The sequence below is a fragment of the Botrytis sinoallii genome (genome assembly GCF_014898435.1).
Source record: "Botrytis sinoallii strain Bc 23 chromosome Unknown BSIN_005, whole genome shotgun sequence".
NCBI lineage: Eukaryota > Fungi > Ascomycota > Leotiomycetes > Helotiales > Sclerotiniaceae > Botrytis > Botrytis sinoallii.
Genome location: NW_024066032.1, coordinates 1,860,791 through 1,880,064, shown reverse-complemented (window position 1 = coordinate 1,880,064; position 19,274 = coordinate 1,860,791). Strand labels below are relative to the sequence as shown.

Below are 19,274 nucleotides of genomic sequence, written 5' to 3'. Positions count from 1 at the left end.
TGCACTTCTCTCGTCCCCCAGATCTACTAACACACCGAAAACAGACTTTCCTCGATCCAATTATATACGGGACCACATTCCAGTACTCGGTCGTATACTCCCCCCCCATCAGCATCAAGCACAATTATAATATACTTTATTGGCATCACGAGAACTCATGAACCTCATCATCACCGTTCATTGAAGATTCCAGCACCATCTCCTTTTCTTATTGTGGTTGCGTCTTGATCATTTTATATAAGCCAAGCAAAGTTAAACTTCCCGATTTCAGCCAGACCCTTTTATCCTTTGATTTTTTACACTTTCCACGCATGTAGGAAGACGAGTCGGTACATCTTACGGTACATAGCTACATACTAGGTCCTTTACACGTATAAACTCAAAATCCCACCAACCCACCATAACCACCACCACCACCGAGTCTTTAGTGCTATACGCGAGGACCCGACCACCGATCACCGCTCCCCGAAAACCATAATCCATTATTCTCCCTTGCAGAACAAGAACACAACTTTACCTTTATCTGCACTCTTCCAGAAAATTTCTTAAACCCTCGCAACATACAAAGCTACAGTTCAATCTACGATTCAACTTAATTCCGAACGAGATACGATATTCGACATTCACTCCTCACGATTCAATATCTTCCCAACCACCTTGAACCACCCAGGTATCCTATCCATCCTATCACTCCAATACTCCGAATTGTCTCTCTTCAATTGCGACTCGCGAATCGCGAATCTTGCCCGCTTTCTATCTTCAGTCCTAAATTGAGAAAAATCCCCGCCGCCACTCAAAATAGAATAGACGATAAGTGATTAGAGCAAGCAATTGTGTCGATCAAATCGATTAGGATGGATTCACGTCCGCCATCAACTAGAATGCCCACTGGGCTGGCTGAAGTTTTAAATGAAGTTGGCCCTGAAGAGCGCATGAGAGACTCTGCTTATTATTCAAATCTAGATTCGGCATCGAAGCGTGAGTCTTGGGGCATTCTCTTCAACATGCGCTTCTAACAACTTGCTAACGAATACCTCCCAATTTAGATAACTCGCAACAATTATCGAACGGCGAAGTCATCATGGCCCCTTCGCCAACTGGTTATCATTCCTCCAGCGCTGATATAAGCCCCTCACCTGCAGCAAACCACATTGCCAATCAACAGCTCACCTCTCCAACTTCTAATGGCATGAGCGTCGCATCTATGGTCTCTCCATCTTACGAACATTCCATGGCGAGTTCACTACTGTCGATGGGCCAGTCAAATAGACAATCATATGGATCTGGACTGGGAGCTTTTTCAATGAACGGAGATTCCCGTCGGGAGAGTGTCGATTCAAGATTGGGGTTTCAAGAGTTGCGACTCAATTCCCCATACGCCAGCAACAATCAATCAACCACCTCTATCCAAAGCACTTTGCAGCAGCAGCGCAACCCTGGGAATGCCGCCGATCGCTTGTCAAACCCTCGATTCTCGAACAGCTATCAACCTCAACGTCTGCCCGAGCCAACATCCCCCAGAAGTACAGTCCCAAAGACTGCTCCCAAGATTACTGGTCCTGCCATGTCTAGTATTGCTCGAGCTGCTGAGCCAACTAGGGGAGAAGCCTGGGCGTTTCCTGAAGAGCCAATCAGAGTATCAAACTCACACGATCGCCATGCCGAGGACAGCCAGAGCATAAGTAGAGTTGGTACTTCGTTCTTAAATCTTGACTCGAGACGTAGTAGTATGGCAGACTCGGTCGCAAGCAGCCAATACACCACAGAATCTCGTCTGCCAGCTGGACAGAGAAGGTTAGAAGATGGAGTGTCGGCCGATTTCAGATCATCGCGAGCCTCATCTGAGTTTCAAAATGTATCACATCACCATCATTCTCTACAAAATCGCCAAGTTTCTGATTTACAAGCTGAAGATGCCGATTCTCCAAACAATGGGCAACCCTACAGCCGCACACCTGAACTTCGTGTCAGTCATAAACTTGCGGAAAGAAAGCGTCGAACTGAAATGAAGGAATTGTTTGAAACCTTGAGGGATTTGATGCCTCAAGAGCGCGGTAATAAAGCTAGCAAGTGGGAGATATTGACAAAAGGTATTTGATTCGAATAACACCCATTGACTATGTACTAAGAAGATTTATATAGCTATCGCCGAACACCATACACAGACGAAGGAAATTCAAGATTTGAAATCGAGGCTTCACAACTCACAACTAGAGAATGAAAGTCTTCGCCGTGAGAACAATGTCATCCGCTTGGAGAACTCACAGCTTCGTAACGAAGTAAATCAAGGCGGTTCCAATAATCACCAGTCTGTGATGAACGGCTTCACTCCAATACCACAGAATGGCGGTCAACATGTCAACATGAATGCATACCAACAAGAAAATTATGCTCCAAGAGGCTCTTATCAACGCGAGGAACAATTACCACCACTTCGTGGAATATCACAACCTGAATCCATTAGTGGAGTTCAATATCAATCGGATTTAAACCGTAATGGTTATCGTGATCCTCGATTCTAGATCAAGTTCAAATTATTCGGACGGTCTACGATATGCTTTCTCGATAACATTTGCGACAAAGTTTTTCAATCTAAAAGGGTTTGACCTTTATCATCATTTACCAGCAATTATCTCTTCTACATGTCTCTCGCCTTTGAAAATTCACTTTTCCCCCGTCACGAAGATCTCTTTTTAGCGATATTATACCCAAAAGCGTTATAAAAATCCGATTGAGACCGAGCTTCGCTCTCTGTTACTTAATAGCTTTTCTCGAGCATACCTATTCTTCCCTGCTTCTCATCTATCTATCCACGAGGCACGTGTTCTATTAGAAAACCGGTTGGCGTTTTACGTTTTACTTCACAGTATCTATATTTCCTCTTCTTCTTGGACTCGTCAATTATTTGACGTATTTTCAATATCTTATTACATTGAATAAATAAGGTGGCCAGTATGGCACTTTTATCTCTTATACAAAAGTGGAGCGTACATTTCTCGTGCGTCGAGGAGTTAACAGGGGGTTTTTTGCATTTCTGGTATGGAGCGGATGGGAAACTGCAATATCCGGGTGGAAAAATCAAATTCGGATTTTATGGGGGGCGATGATATGAATATGGGAGATACTGATTCTACGAAAGAGTGGAAGAAGGCGTTACTTGATTATACCCGCTCTCATCTTGGGGTTTCTATTACTATCTCGCCTTTTTGAAACCCATTTCAAATTTCAATGTTCGATCGTCTTTGATTGAATCAATTGGGAATGGGAAACTGGAAAGTTGGATAGACAGAAATTTTGTATGGACAGGATGAGATAGCACAAATTACTTGGGCGCTGCGATTTTTGGACTTTTGGGCCTACTACATTACTTGAATTTTGGAACGTATGAAAGGGTGGCACGTCTGCGCATGTATGGATGGATTGGATGGGAAGATGAATGGTTGGTTGGGGATGAACTGTCAAGATAATGAATGTCGCCAGTCAAGACAAGAATAGAATGGATGACATTTGTCTGAACGATTTCAGTCACTGTCGTTGCTTTTAATTGTTGCTATTGAGTGTCTGATTTGCGAAGTGCGATGTTTGAAATTGTGTTTTATGGTGTAAATAATCTAGTAGGCATATATAGTTCTTTTCCTCAAGAGGATGAGGGTTGATGGTCTTCGAATAACTGACTAGCTCGGAGGCTTCTTCTATCTGATATGTTTAAAGTCTTTCCGGCAATTTCCATATGGATCCCATCGTATAGTTTAAGTGGGTATCATGAGGGTTTCTGAGGAGGGGATGAGAGGGGAAATGGGAAAGATTGAGGTGAGTGATTGCGATCTTGAATGAACTGTATAAGTAGAAGGAATGGTGGTATTTGGTAAAGAGTATAGAGAACGAAAGGTAGGTTGGATAGGGCAATTGAATTGATAAAGTAGTGGAAAGATGGAAGGAGGAGGAGAGGAGACAAATGAGGAGGTGGGTGAGTGGAAGGTGGGATGAAAGAAAGGGGGATGAATCGTGGTATGTGGGGGATGGGTGATAAAATGAAATGATATCATGTTTCTCCAAGACGGAAAATCAAGATGAAAGGGGGAAAGATGCGATATCATGTCATATCATGGGAGAACAGTTGAGTGTGAAGTTGTGGTTCGCTTTTGTCTTTTGTTTTTTCTTGGGGAGAAAAGGGGGAGGAGAGTAGATCTGAAGTCTTGATAGGGAGGGAGCGAGGGAGGTTATTAAGATCTGGAGAGATGGATTTGATAATGAAGTCATTGTTCATTGTTTTTGCTAATATGGATGTGGATGTGGATGTAGATGTCATGATTCGGAGATCTGGTTTCATGTTCATCTGATGTTGGGAGGAGTCGGGATGCGTGATGGATTTACTTACCTAGGTATGGCAGACATGGTATTTGGATGGACGCATAGACGCATAGCCTCGCCTTTCGCACTGGCTTTGGTTAGGATGCTGGTTTTGGGATTGGGGACGGAGATGGGGATGGAAGATTCTTATTTAACTTCCAAGTACCCTAGGTAAGTAAGTATGTATGACGTACGATGTTGATGAAAACGTAAGACTTGGATTTCTCTCAGCGGGGTGGATAGATCAAATCGAGAGTTGGGATATGTTGCGCATGGCATATTGAGGGTGTATTTCTTTTAATTATCTTTTTATTTTTAGGAGTGCGTGGTGCCATTATTTGCATGGTGAAACGTGATGGATGGATGGGGTTGCGATGCGAGGTTTGAGGTTTGGGATTTATTAGGACTTGGGACTTGGGATTTGAGAGATTAGGAGGCTGTGACGTCAATTTTTTTTCCTCTCTCGCGATTCCTGCGATTGATGTCAAGTGTAATGCGGAGAGGGGAAATGGTAGTGTCGTCTGATCATTAGAGCTGTGATGGTCTTGGATGGATATCTAAGTGGACATACCTATGTCTGGAAATGGAGATGGAGATGGCATCTTTCGTCATTCGATCGTGCTGGCATTATTAGATGAAATGGGGTTTGCGAGGTTAGATGGAAGGGGGAAGTGTATTTTTTTGCTATGGGTGATCATCTGGATGGTTAGGTCTGGTAGGTATGATGTCATGTTCTGGGCTTTTTGTACTGCGAGTAAGGGAGTGAGGAGGTATGTTGTGCATTGTGCGTAGTGCATTGTCCGTTGTCATGACTTCAATGTGGAGCGGGGAGAGAGGGGGAGAAGTATGCGCGATGGATGGGGGCTTGGGAGACGATGATTGATGAATATATGTACTTGTATGTGTATGGCTATATATATCATGATGAATTCCCAATGGAGAGGAGATTCATTCTTTCACATCATAGCAGATTATTAGTAAAGAAATTCTCTTCTTTTCTCTTCTCCTTCTTCTCTTACATATTCTACAAACACAAGATACAAGACACAATATCTCTAAAACAACTTCCTTATTACATTCCACCACATTTTTAATCACTTTTCTCAGAACTCTATCTACATCATAAATTCCGCACCGTCAAACCCATCCCAAAATGTATACCAAAATCTCTCAACTCACAACTACTCTCGCTATCCTCTTCACTCTCACCACCGCGCTTCCAGCTCCTCCAGACACAAACACAAAAACATCGTCTTGTTCTACCGCCACGGTCGATTCACATGTATCGATACCTACAACACCTGCATGACAGCCGCATCTGGCGATAATGACGCAATCGCAACTTGGTAAGTGTGACTCTCTTTCAACAGTAACAATAAGAAGTCTAAGACTGACGGAAAAATCAATAGCGCACTCAACCTCTCCACCTGCACAAACGCAACCGCAACCGCGAAAAGAGATGCGGACAACCCGGAAAAGAGGGTAGCAACCGTGTGTACGAATGGGGCGTGGGGAAGTGTGGCGTGTGTGGGAGCGTTTGGAATGTGTATGAAGACGGCGGATGGGGCGGGGGAAATTACAAGTTGTGCGTTGGCGTTGAGTGCGTGTGAGGTGGGGGTTAATACGAAGTGAGGGAGAAGAGGGGAATAGGAGGAAGAGGAAGGAGATAGGAGTCGAAAGAGATGGGAGAGGAAAGAGATAGGAGGGGAAAGAGATGAGATGGAGGATGGGAATGATTGAATGGAGCAAGAGAGGAGAGGGAAATGCAAGGACGATTGATATGTATTATTTTGTAATTGGATTTAATTTGACTTTCAAGGAGATGAGTAACTGTACGGATAAATATATGCTTGTAAGTATGTATGTATTTAAAGCAACCCATTCATACGCATCCAACTTCCAACCTCGCCAATCTCGCTATTTCACATCGTATGGTATCATATCATATCAAAAATTTGCAACACTTTACCAAAATAACCAACTCGAAGGTGAATTTTGACTACCGCCTTTCTTCTCGCTTCTCAGAGTCCATACTTACTTACTAAACCACATCGACCAATATCACAAACTCAATAAGGAACTTCAAAATAACTAAAATAATCTGTGGGGTTCCCCCCTTCTGTCAATCCTCCACCGGGAACGTAGATCTTGTTTCCGACGGCTACTGCAGATGTGCCGTGCTAGAGGGGGAAGTGGATGTTAGTAGGGATTGTTATTTTAGAGTTACGGTTGACTCAAGGGTTTAGGGAGAGATCGAGTGCAACATCTAAGAAAAATAAAGAAGTAAAAAGAGGGAAGAGAGATAAGAGAAAGAAAGAAAGAGCACGGCAGGATGAAAAGAAAAGAAGACAAGAAATATCACAGACAAACATAACATCTCGATTTCCCCAGAATCAATCAACCAAAAAGAAAGAAAAAGCACACAAACATACCCTCGGAACATCCATCGGCGCATAACTCCTCCACTGATCCCTCTCCGTATCATACGCTTCATTCTCCTCAAAAACGCCACTCGCACTCTCCTTATTTCCCTCCCCCCCCATAACAAAAATCCTCCCCCCACCACGCACTCGCTACTCCTCCTCGGGGGGTCAAAAATCCCTCCTTCTCACGCCACTCCCCCTTCTGAAAATCATACATGTAATTCGTGACCACCACGGTATCGTGCCCAATATTCCCTCCCCCCATAACATACAACGGGCCGTTATCCCCGAGAAACCCTTCCCAGCATGATCTCTCGGGTGCGGCAGCGCAGGAAGAGAAGTCCACGTCTCGAACCCGGCGGTGTACGCGGTGAAGTACGAGACGCTGGGTTGATAGGTTTCGGAGATATTGAGATAGGTGAGACCGCCCGCGAGATAGATGGTGTTGCCGCGGCGGGCAACGGCTGCAGCGCCGATTTGGAGTCCAGAGGGAAAGGAGGTGGAGAGTTGTGTCCAGGTGTTGCTGCTGGGATCGTAGCGGTAGCAGGAGCGGTTGGCCAGCCAGATGCCGGTGGAGTCGGGGGTGAGGCCGCCGAGGAGGTAGATGGCGCCGTTGAGGATGGCGGCGTTGGCGTGGTTGAGGGGGATGGGAAGATCGGCGGCGCGGGACCAGGTGTTGGTGGTGAGGGAGAAGCGCTGCATGAGGGTTGTGGTGGGATAGGGGTCGGTGCTGGGGTGGAGGTGGAGGGATGATGCCGCCGAGAATGTAGATGTAGGGGTCTAGATACACGGTTGTGTGTTCTTGGCGGGGATAGAGGGGGATGGATGGGAGACGGTGCCAGGATCCTGGGTTACTGGTGAGGTTGGCGTCTGTAGGAGATTGAGGGAGAGCGGCACTGAGGGTGGAGAGTGCGAGAATGATGGAGAGTGAAAAGGAGGAGAAAATCATCGTGATGGATTGATGGATGTGCACTGCAGTATGTACTCAATATACACTAAAGAATTCAGATCTCACAAACGAAACCAAGTGATGAACTTGCGCGTCTGTTCTCAAACTGTGAGTTTGTAGACTTTCAAAAATATAAATCGGGAGCAGCGAACTTATAGAGTAAACAAAACTGGCACTACGTTTCTAACACAAATTCAACTCAACATTCCCGATTGGTCAATTGCCATCCCCTCAACAACCTGCAGACCGTGTAACTAAGCAACGTAATTGATCGACCATTGACCAATCCATTTTTACCCTGCTGTTGAACATATGCAGGTCGCCATATCAAAAACGGTGATACGACTGCGAATCAAGGATCGATGATGCCAAGAGAAGACTCGGTGAAGCTCGTATCGCATTGCATCTGCAAGATATCAATAGTTATCAGATGTGCGACCCAAAATATGCAGAGATGTTTTAATTATAGACTTTTCCCCATGCATCGATATAGAGTCCTGGCGACAGAACGGCGTATTCGTAATAGCGAACATTCATATGTTCCCTTGTATATTCATACAATGAACGAATACAATTGGATGTATCACTGACCACTTCTAATTATTAAACCTATATTCATCTTGCCATAGTCATTATGTCCACTCAACCCTCTTCCTCTCATCAACTCCCGCATCAACTTCCTCATCAACTTCCCTCATCAACTTCCCTCAATCAACTTCCCTCATCAACTTCCCTCATCAACTTCCCTCATCAACTTCCCTCATCAACTCCCTCATCAACACTTCCCTCATCAACTTCCCTCACAACTTCCCTCATCAACTTCCCTCATCAACTTCCCTCATAAACGCCCCCCTCCCCACCACCCAACTCCTTGAGTCTTATTACCTCTCCCATTCTTCCTTTCTCCTCTAAATCTTTCCTCGATATCTTACACTTTGCCGTATATCCGCACTTCATTCCACCTCCAAAAAATGTTTCATCCGGACAACTATGGCCCCATAGCTCCAACACGAGTACCCAGACTACCAATCCAGTGACAGTGAAGATGAGTGTGAGGGAATTTAGGGATGAAAGAGGAAGACATATGAGGATTATGCAGACAATGAGACGATTGAGCAGGCGGTAGCGCTTGGCAAGTCGAATGCCGTGGTGGTCTTTTTTATGGATGTGGCAGGCTGATATAATACCTAAAGAGAAAAGGTCAGTTGCGAGAATGAAGAGATGTAAAGCACCAGTGGGCGCATGGAACGACGGGACACTTCTCGACTTTTGAAATGTTTGACAAATTCATTCATCAATTGCTTGATATCATAATCTATCTTTTCATTGCTCAACTCTAATAAGATATTGTAACAATTCCTAAGATATGCAAATCGATATGTCAAGAAATATTTCCAAGTCGATCTTTGCAGTGTCCTGCCAATCCGTACACCACTGGTGGAGAGAGTGGAAGAGAGTTCATACCCATAAAAAAGAGTGCAACACCGAAACCGACACAATAAAACCAACGCAACCCATGAGAAACTTCAGATTCAGATTTCTCCTGGTATGCTTCCGTGAGACTCTCAAGAGGAGTATCACCACAATCTCTCGCAACAACGAGTCTAGAAAGTGCAGCACCACCTAGAACATAACTCATAATAAAGGGTAAATGTGCAAAACCCCAGATGATAGAAGCCTTAACATCTCGTCGAATAGCATGCGTAAATAGATCCGTACCGTCCAAATCAAAATATATCCAGTTAAAAACAAATGCTTGAATGAGGCCCAGAACGGCTTTTCCAAAGAATGCATTTAACCCAAATGACGCTGCGCTTTGATAGATAACAGCGACAACTGAATAGCCAAAGACCAATGTCACAAACGCGTTTGTTCGTTCGGTCTTATGTTCGATATTTGTAGCAGGGTAAAATTCAAACACTCGATCAGTCCACTCGGCCAGTCTAATTGAGATGAGTTTAGAACCTCGAACGAGGAATACTACACCTGCCGTACCGGTTAAATCTACGAGTATGGCAATAGCAATGATGGCGAATCGTTGAGGTAGATCGACGTAGATGCTTCCTATCCAAAGGATACTGGGGACCAGAATAATGATGGCTTGGGCTATTAGCATGCCTCGAACCATGGGTATAAGCCAAGCGAGAAATAAATAATATGAGCCCATGAAAAGACGAGCGGTTAAATAGAATGCGACTAGCATTGTGTATGACTTTTCGAAGGCTTCCAACATATTTGTGGTGAGGCTGTCCAAGATTAGACTGAATATAAACGCGCAACGACGAAAGCATATAGAGGGCAGTATCAGAAGAATCTACGACTTCACTCACCCAAGTAAACACGCCATGACAAACAATATTAAGACTCTTTGAGCTATATCATCGGTTTCGAACCAAGAGATAATGAGTGTTAGATCACTCCAGATCTTCCAACTCATGATGAATGTTACGAAAAATCTTAGGAGCTCATATCCAGTGGGACTTTCAGCGGCATGATCTCCATTTATAGCGAGAATACCAACGTATAATAGGTCCACAAAGAGTTCAAATGATGCTACTTCCGTAGTTCCTGATGCTCTCCATAATAAACCACGGTGAAAATATTGCCTGACAGTAGGCTGAAATGTTGTTAGTTCGTCAGTATACAAAGAGGAAGGAGACAAAATGAGTCAGTGTTCATTGTCCATATCATGTCAGACTTGACCTTTTTATATAGTTTGATAATTCTCCCCTTCCTCTTTTCCGCTGCCCAATCTTTCTTTTCATGATCATCAGGCCCGTGATACGATGAGCTCGCCCGACTGGTATGTTCCGACCCATCATCATAAGTTCTTAAATGCGCACTATACCCATATTTCGAAAAATTCGCATCCAATGCCACGGAATGGTCTGTCAACATATGAAGCTCTGAGCCCAAGACATCTAGTTCTAATTTCACATTTTCGAATTCATCATAAGCGTCACCATGTTTATCTTTTAGTGCCAGTCGCTTAGATTCATGATGACTATGCGCGGTTCGAAGCGCGTCGAGATGTTCAGGAGATCCGTTGATCACGAGATCAAAAGGTTGATCTTTTTCTATGGTGCTGAGGTGTCGACGAAGGAGATCGGCCTCTTCTGGAGAAGGCGCTATGTGCACTTTTCGGCCATTGGGAAGCATGAAATTGCGGAGTCGATGACCTCTGTGGTGATGACTGTGGGGAGTGGAAGTCCCTGGGGAGATTGGGGTTGTAGACATCTTCAGCATAGGTATGTGAATTGCGTGAAAGATAACTTAGATCTGAGTATCGTACTGTTCTTCATACAGATTGATACTGTCAGGTCCTTATGTGGCTGCTGATGCCAAGAAATTGTGGCTTGAAATGAAGCTGGCTGATAAACAAATCGAATCAAACAGCGTTCAAAGATAGGCACTGAAATATCATACTCAAGCAACGTTCTCAATTGTCATCCAAAGTCCATACTGACAGAAGCGGAAGATGAACAAGTCGATGAGTTGACATAAAAGACCATGTTTAGCTTATATTAAAACACAGCCATTTATTAAGATGAGAGGAGAGGCAGTGACTAGGGGCAAAGGAAAAAGGACCAAGCGTTTGATCGCCAAGCTTAGTAATCACATTAGCTTCTACGATACGATAGCTCCCTGTTCTCTCCCTGGGGAATATCACAAGGCGTTGAGAAATTACATGAATTTACTCGTTAAAAGTTATCTAGTTCCTTGTTTGTTACTCTGAAATGTATGGCTAGGTATCCAGTATTTCGTTTTAGCTATGTGTTCTAAAAAAAGAGCAGAAGAGACTCAAGAGGTACGATTACTTCGGATTAGAGCACCAGGTGGACGGGATCAGAGTTCGGATCCGGAGTGTTGGGTCAAGCATCAAGAAGAACAAGAAGCGAAAAAATAAGGGAATGGGACTTTCAATCCACTTTAATTGGTCACTTCGGGAAGGGAAGTACCAGGCCCCTGAGAGCTGAGGAGACATCCGTTGTTCGTGATGATTGCTGTTCCCACTTCGGGCTGTACTATTAAGGTTCGTTCAATCAAATGGCCAAGGAAAAGGAGAATGAGATGGTATTGATAAGGAAAATTGCTTGGAAAATGAAGATGATTGGTTTGAATTATAGTTCGACTTAATAATAAACCTTGAAAATAAATTAAATTCTGGGATTATAATTCACACCCAGCCAGCCGGGTTTTATCCTCACACCATCTAATAACCCAAAATTCATAACATAATCTAAAAACTACACAGTTTACTCTTTCCACAAATGGCTCTCGCCAACATCTCAATACTGCCACTACTCAACAATTCCAAAACCTGTAAATTGGTCTCAAATTCCCTCGCAATGAAATTCCTCACCTCAATTGCTACCAAAGAATCCAATGCATAGTTCGATAAACTTCGTGTAACATCCATATCTTCTGCTTCCAACATCAAAACACAAGGTAAAATATGTAATAATCCTCGCGTAACGGCTTCCTGCGCTTCCTCAATTGTGGTGGCGTTCTTAAGTGCGGCATTGAAGGATATATTGGCTGATGGAGAATCGGAGAGAGAGGATGAAAGAGCTTCGTGGGCGAGTCGTAGATGTTTGAATTTGGCATCGTTCGTCCAAAAAGGTGGCGGAGTGGTGATACGCATTCCTGTTATTGTGTGATTGTTACATGTACTAGCCAAACGACCAGTAATGGCAGCCCCGAGAAGTGCTAATACCTCTGCTTCGCATATAGTGTCACTTCCGAGGTTCTTGCTCACTTCGGCTGCTGCGTCGAGGTTTTCCGCGAGATATCCGGCGTCAGACACGGCGGTAAGATCTAGGGATGAGGCAGGCAAGCCTTGAGCGAGACGATATTGCACAAATGCATTTAGGAATGTATTGGCCGCAGCATAGGAAGCTTGACCTCTGTTTCCAACTGCACCGGCGGCAGAAGAAATAGCGACGAAAAAATCCAATGCTTGCGATTTAAGAGCATTGTGGAAGTTCCAAGCACCTTGGACTTTAGATTCAATAACGGAGGTATATTCTTCGTATGTCATTTTTTCGAATAGAACATCCTGCTTCTGTTAGCTATAATGAAACATAATTAGACGATTGTACTTACTTGTAGGACCATAGCTCCATGGATGACACCTCTGACTTCAGGCATATCTGTAAGCTCATTCGTGACCAAATTATTTACTGCCTCGCTGTTCGACACGTCACAACGTCGAATCACAATATTGGCACCAACAGTACTGAGATCATCAACCATCTTCTTAACTTCTCCAGTGACAGAGCCATTTCTTGACACAAGAACAAGATATTTGGCACCTTTGCTGACCATCCATCTAGCCATACTTCGGCCCAAGCCACCAGTTCCTCCGATGAGTATATATGTGGCATCTGAGCGAAGTATCTTGCTTCTCTTATCTGCGGGAGTGGCCTGTGATATTGTTAGTATTTTTCATGGCAGTGTATCTTGAAATAACTAACCTTGACCAAATCATCTGGCTCCGGTGCAATAATTAATTTCCCGTCGAACTTTGCTGATTGCAATGTTTTGAACGCTGTCTCAATGTCCGAAATTGAGAAGACTGTGGTGCTGATAGGCTTGATGGAACCCTGAATCAAGAAGCTAGAGATCCGTGAGAGGACGGCGCTCAAAGTTCTAGGTCTTTCAGTGCCCAGAGATATCAAGTCAACGGAAGAATAACTTCTGTTGGTTCCGCTTCCAAGTTTTGGATGATTTTCTTGTTTTGCGAGATTGATGAAGCGCCCGAAGTTGCTCAAGCATGAAGATAACTCTTGGAGCGTATCTGTATCTGTTGGAATACAATTCAACACGATGTCAAAGTTGCCTCTGTATGTTTGTTGGAGATCTTTCGGTCCGAACGAAGTATTATGGCTTACGACTATCTCCTCTTCAGAGAGACCATACGTTGATTTGAGTAAATCCTTCTTCTCGATGCTACCAACGGTTACAAAAACCTTAGCACCCATGTTCTGGGTAAGATTGATAGCTGCTTGGCCAAATGCACTGGATCCTCCATGAATCAAGACAGTATCATCTGGAAACAATCGTCCGATATTATTCAAACCATAGTATGCAGTGCAAAATGCCACAGGGATTGATGCACCAACCTCGAATGATATATCATCATTGATCTTAAAAGCAGTAGAAGAATCCAAAAGAGCACGGCTAGAGTAGACTCCTTGAGATACTGCAATTCCTGAAATACGATCGCCCTTGGCAAAGTTGGTAACACGACTACCTGTCTTCGTAACGATACCACTGCACTCGCAGCCAAAGCCGTCATAATCAGTATGCCCTGAAACAGCAGTAAGATCTACTGAATTCATGCCGATTGCTTTAACCTCAATCTCAATCTTGCTATCTTCTATAGATTCCTCCGGCGATGCATCGATGAAGTGAAGGGTTTCAAAAACACCTGGTACTGAAATGGCCATCTTCAATGGTCGATGTTCCTGTCCAAATCGTGTCAACTCCAAAGCAGAATCTTTTGTTTGTTTGTGAACATATTCGTTCATTTCTGAGTCATTGATGATACGTGGCGTAAAAAATACATTCTTTCTCTCCATGAATTCCAACTCGCAGTTTGCGTCAGCTTCTGGATCAAAAACACTTTTGAAGACTTTGAGAATAGCGTTGGCCGTGTTCTCATCAGAAATAGCACTTTTTGGATCTAAGTCTAAGGTTGAAAATTTCAGCATTGACTCGGAACGAATACTTCTGCTTAGACCAGTGACCATGTTGGTAGTAGGATTAGATGAATCACCATATGCTCCTCTGATCACCCAGAGTACTCCACGAGATCCAATCAATGCTTTTTGTAACGCAAGGAATTGGGAACATGTGAGTGTTGACAGCAATGGTTTATCAAGCTCTGAAATGATCAGACAGAGCTTTTCGGTCGTTTCAACCTGAGATAGACTACCCATCTCGGGTATTTTCCCGGTCAAATGCTCTAGAGACTCGGTCAATCTGGTTGAAAGAGCTATTTGTTCATCCGAACTCTCATGGATAATGACGATGCCTTCGGATGCATAATCGTGGTTTTTTACTTCGATCGTTGTACCATTTACTGATCCATTGGATGCCTTTGATACCTCATTTGAGGCACCATTTTGTTCCGTAGAGATTGAAGACTCAAATACAGGCTCCCAATCTAGTTTATAACAAAGCTCCCTGTGTATGTCATTCTCTGAATTTGAATTCGTTTCTACGATTGGCGAAACTGTTAAATCGCGAATTGTAATCAGTGGAGCTTCTGATAGGTCATTGTCCACGGCAAACATTGAGATATTGGTGGGCTTGGGGTAACCAGATGGAAAGGTACCCTCACAGAAGGCCCGAAGGGATGCACCCGGACTTCTCATGAGTTTTGTTATTTCTCGGGAAATAGTGATTTGTCCAACAGATGAAGGCAAATAGACAGTATCCAATGAAGTCTTTCCGGCGTCGATGATTGGCCAATACATCTCGATGACTTGCTCTAGTAATGCTGGATGAATTATCATATCTTCTTGATGCTCCTTTGGCATTTCTTGCTTGGTGTCTGGAATCACGACATGTGCCATGGAGGCGTCTTCACAAGCGAAGCAATCATTCATACCTTGGAAACTCGATCCATATGAAACACCAATATTTGAAAGCGAGTCGTATAATTCGGATTTGTTGACGGTACTTGTTGCTGCTTCAGTAATCTTTGCGATGCTTGATTTCATCTCAAGTCCAAGATCGTGATTGCCTAGTCTAGTGGCTACTATTCCCTGGCAATGCAAGGTCCATCCTTTATTCGCAGCCCACGAATGAATTTTGAACTCGTCCCAAATATCGGAAGCACAATTGTCTGGTATACGGGAACGTAGCTGAAGAGTAATTTCGACAGGCTCTTCAGTAAGCATAAGGGGCTTGGTGACGGAGACATCGCGAAGCTCGAAATTGTCGTACTGAATATTATTAGATGCTGCTTTCTGCGATGCCGCTTCGATTGCTATCTCAATGAAAGCAGACATGGGGAAAAGGGTAAGGGATTGAATTTTATGGTGCCGAAGCCATGGAACATCATCAATTCGAAGAATATTTCTCCAAGTTGGCTCCAGATCATTCGAGTAATTGGCTAGGGTACCTAGAAGATCATGACGTTGAGCTGTGCGACTTTTGTGTTTCTGAGTCAAGCGTGGTTCATGCCAGTATTTTGTTGTGTGGTTCCAGGGATATCGAGGCATGTCGATCAGTAATGAAGGAGGATTAAGAGGGGGAGTAATATTAATGGCGCCAAGGTCAAGAAATGCGCCTTTCGTGAATAACGTTGAAGCCAAATCGATTGCTGTCTCTACAGCATCCTTCTTCCTCACAAGCGCAGATGCATAAGGAATTTTCATTGCATCCTTCCCACAAGCCTTTAGAATCTGCTTGATTGGGCCAGCGAGGGCTGAATGAGGCCCAAGTTCAATGAGCATATTCACACCAGTTTTATGTCCATCACCTGGTGCACACATATCCGTCAAAGCTTCAGAGAATCGAACCGCTTGTGTCAGATTATCTACCCAATACTGGGCCTCGAGTCTTGATCCTTCAGCGAGATGACCAAGTAATGAAGAATGAAACTTGACATTTGAAGTTTTGGGTGGAGCAAGAGACTGAAGGCAGCTTCGGTAATCTTTTGAGACCAAGCTCATGTGATGAGAATGATAAGCCACATCAACTTGTAGCTTTCTATTGAACATTTGTTTCTGATCCATTAATGCTTGAAGTTCGTCGATTGCCGGCTCGTCTCCTGAGATAGTCAAACTAGACGGACTGTTGAAGCAAGCTATACGAGCTGTCTTTGCGCTAAGTTGATCGATGAGTGGCTCCATTTCTTCCTTAGTACAGCCTACAGCCATCATTGATCCTCGAAGATCTGGAAATTTCTTCTTTAATCCAACAGTCGCTAGACCTCTGTAGTATGCAATGGCTATGCAGGAGTCGAGGGGTAAAATTCCAGCTGCGTATGCTGCTCCAATTTCACCACTGGAATGACCAGCGACGGCTGCTGGAATTATGTTCCAACTCCTTAATAAATCAGTCAAGGCCAACTGGATGGCTGTGCATGCAGGTTGACTTATATGGGCTTCGTTGATAAGCGATGTTGTAGCATCTTTATTTAGTTCGGTGATGAGGGAGAAAGGAGCCCCAAATGAAACGAGACATCTGTCACAAGCATCTAGGGATGCAGCGAAGACTGGATAATGTTCATAAAGCTCCCGGCCCATTGCGTTCCATTGAGCACCCTGTCCGGTAAATATGAAACCTATACGCAGTGGCTCGATCTCTCTCATTGGAGTAATTTTCCCAGAGTTGAGTGCTTGTATGAGTTCGAAGGATGATGTGGCTGGAATAGCTACTCTCCATTGCAGTCTAAGCATTATTAAGTTAGCACCAGTGCCGTCGATCTTCTAGGAATAGAAACAATATAGCTCAAATGAGACATCTTGGATATACTAGATGGATGGAATGAGCACTTACAGAGATCTTCGTTGTCCAAGTGTGTAAGCAACGTTACTCATTAGACCATTTTGAAAAAATTCTGGTCTTCTTTCTAAATATATCCCGATGTTCTTCATGAGCGCCTCTAGAGCTCCTTTATCGTTCGCGGACAAGGCGATTAGTCTTCTGCCTTGCAGCGCTTTCTCACTGGATTCAGGCTCAAGCTCATTTATGAAAGGAGCTCGTTCTAAAACAACATGTGCATTTGTACCCCCAAACCCAAAGTTATTTACACTAGCAAACTTCTTTGCTCTTGGCCATGGGCGTTGACTGATAGGAACCTGTGAAAGATCAGCATTAATTCGGTCTACTATAAGCGATCGATGACCAACCTTCAAATGCCATTTCGAAAAGGGTATGTTCCCATTAGGCGTCTTGAAATCGTAATTAGGCAGGATAAAGCCTCTTTCAAGCATCATAGCCGTCTTAATCACCGATATGATACCTGTGAGATATTTCTTAGCTTTTTAGGCAATTTAGGATAACCGAGTGATACTCACCAGAAGCAGCTTCAAGATGTCCAATATTTGATTTCACGGATCCAATGAAGAGGGGATTTCTGGCATTTCTGCCTTCTCCAAATACATTATACAGAGCGGTAGCTTCTATAGGATCCCCAACCTTGGTACCGGTTCCGTGAGCTTCCACGTAACCTGTGTCTTTTGGATCGATATCAGCACTTTCGTAGACCCATTTCATGAGCGATTCTAATCCGGTTAACATTTCGGATGGCAATGTCAATTAGAATTAATTCTGGACTTACCTTGTGCAGAACCGTTGGGCATGGTTATTCCAGGAGTTTTACCATCTTGGTTGATTCCGCTTCCTCTTATAACGGCCCTGATGTTGTCGTTATCCTTAAGAGCTTGCTCTAAAGGTTTTAAAACAACCAAACCACAACCCTCACCGCGTCCATAACCAGTGCCCCGGCTATCGAAAGAGAAAGATCTCCCTTCATCGGAAAACAAACTGTATATGTTAGATGGGATCCCAAAATGCTAGGGAGTTATGGCAGACTCACCGAGAATTTGACATTGAAATCCAGTTTTCTGGTAGCATATTGAGATGGCATCCACCGGTGATAGCTGATTTACATTCTCCATTCCGAATACTCTGGCAAGCTTGATGTAAAGCAACCAAACTCGAAGAGCATGCAGTGTCCATGGTAAAACTAGGCCCTCGTAAATCAAAGAAATGAGAAATACGATTCGACTGCATAGCAAAAGCACATCCTAGGTTGAATATTCAGTAAAGCAAAATGTGTGGCCAGGGAAGAATTATTTACCTGTAGCTTGGTACATAGGAATACTATCAGTGTCCACAAATGATGCGGATTCGTACTCTGAGAATGAGCCACCGACAAACACACCCACATCCTTCCCAACAATTTCATGTTTCGGTATACCCGCACTCTCCAAAGCTTCAAAAGTACATTCTAGCAAAATTCGTTGCTGAGGATCCATCGAAGTTGCTTCCTGGGCAGTAAGACTGAAAAACGGCGCATCAAAGAGCCCTACATCTTCTTTGAGAAAATTTCCGCCAGCTGCATTAAAACAGCCAGCCTTTCCTGGATTTGGATGATAGAAGCTTGCGGTATCAAATCTCTCCTTCGGTATTTCTGACCAACCGCTTCGAGCTCTCGAACAGAGCTCCCAAAACTCATCCGGAGTGCTAACATTTCCTGGCAGCCGACATGAAATTCCAACGATTGCTATTGGTATCTGCTTTGCAAGTTGGGGTTGGCTATATCCCGAAATGTATCCATCTTTAAAAGCTTGAGAATAAATATCTTTGAAGGCCTTGACTTCAGGCGCATCATCGCTTTCTCCTGGAGCAGCTTCGAAGGTCTGCTCCAGTACCGTTTCCTCAACTGCACCATTCATACCCTCCTGGGGCGAATTCCAGGTGGTCGCTGAAGGCGCCATATCTTTTTCGTTGTGATTAAAGCCGTCTGGTATTACAATAACATTGTAAAATAAGAATCACAAGAACATGTAGATGGTTTTGGCTATATT

General features: G+C 43.9%; 5 protein-coding genes across 5 annotated transcripts; 2 read left to right on the top strand and 3 right to left on the bottom strand.

Annotated features, from left to right (window-relative positions):
• Positions 1-854: 854 nt before the first annotated feature.
• EAF02_003702 (uncharacterized protein) lies at positions 855-2,522 on the top strand (the record flags this gene model as incomplete). The annotated part of the gene is made up of 3 exons (XM_038899750.1): positions 855-978; positions 1,047-2,090; positions 2,143-2,522. 3 exons carry the CDS (start codon positions 855-857, stop codon positions 2,520-2,522), a joined length of 1,548 nt encoding a protein of 515 aa, XP_038760677.1.
• Positions 2,523-5,503: 2,981 nt separating this feature from the next.
• EAF02_003701 (uncharacterized protein) lies at positions 5,504-5,982 on the top strand (the record flags this gene model as incomplete). Its single annotated transcript, XM_038899749.1, has 3 exons — positions 5,504-5,606; positions 5,663-5,696; positions 5,760-5,982. 3 exons carry the CDS (start codon positions 5,504-5,506, stop codon positions 5,980-5,982), a joined length of 360 nt encoding a protein of 119 aa, XP_038760676.1.
• A 437-nt stretch (positions 5,983-6,419) lies between these two features.
• On the bottom strand, positions 6,420-7,475 carry EAF02_003700 (uncharacterized protein; the record flags this gene model as incomplete). Its single annotated transcript, XM_038899748.1, has 3 exons — positions 6,420-6,530; positions 6,783-6,919; positions 7,046-7,475. 3 exons carry the CDS (start codon positions 7,473-7,475, stop codon positions 6,420-6,422), a joined length of 678 nt encoding a protein of 225 aa, XP_038760675.1.
• Positions 7,476-8,550: 1,075 nt separating this feature from the next.
• Positions 8,551-10,959, bottom strand: EAF02_003699 (uncharacterized protein; the record flags this gene model as incomplete). The annotated part of the gene is made up of 4 exons (XM_038899747.1): positions 8,551-8,897; positions 9,232-9,968; positions 10,053-10,339; positions 10,426-10,959. The coding sequence occupies 4 exons, from the start codon at positions 10,957-10,959 to the stop codon at positions 8,551-8,553; spliced, it is 1,905 nt and encodes a 634-aa protein (XP_038760674.1).
• A 1,003-nt stretch (positions 10,960-11,962) lies between these two features.
• EAF02_003698 (uncharacterized protein) lies at positions 11,963-19,184 on the bottom strand (the record flags this gene model as incomplete). The annotated part of the gene is made up of 9 exons (XM_038899746.1): positions 11,963-12,781; positions 12,829-13,149; positions 13,200-17,130; positions 17,239-17,540; positions 17,592-17,704; positions 17,760-17,966; positions 18,023-18,228; positions 18,281-18,491; positions 18,545-19,184. The coding sequence occupies 9 exons, from the start codon at positions 19,182-19,184 to the stop codon at positions 11,963-11,965; spliced, it is 6,750 nt and encodes a 2,249-aa protein (XP_038760673.1).
• Between the last annotated feature and the right edge of the window lie 90 nt (positions 19,185-19,274).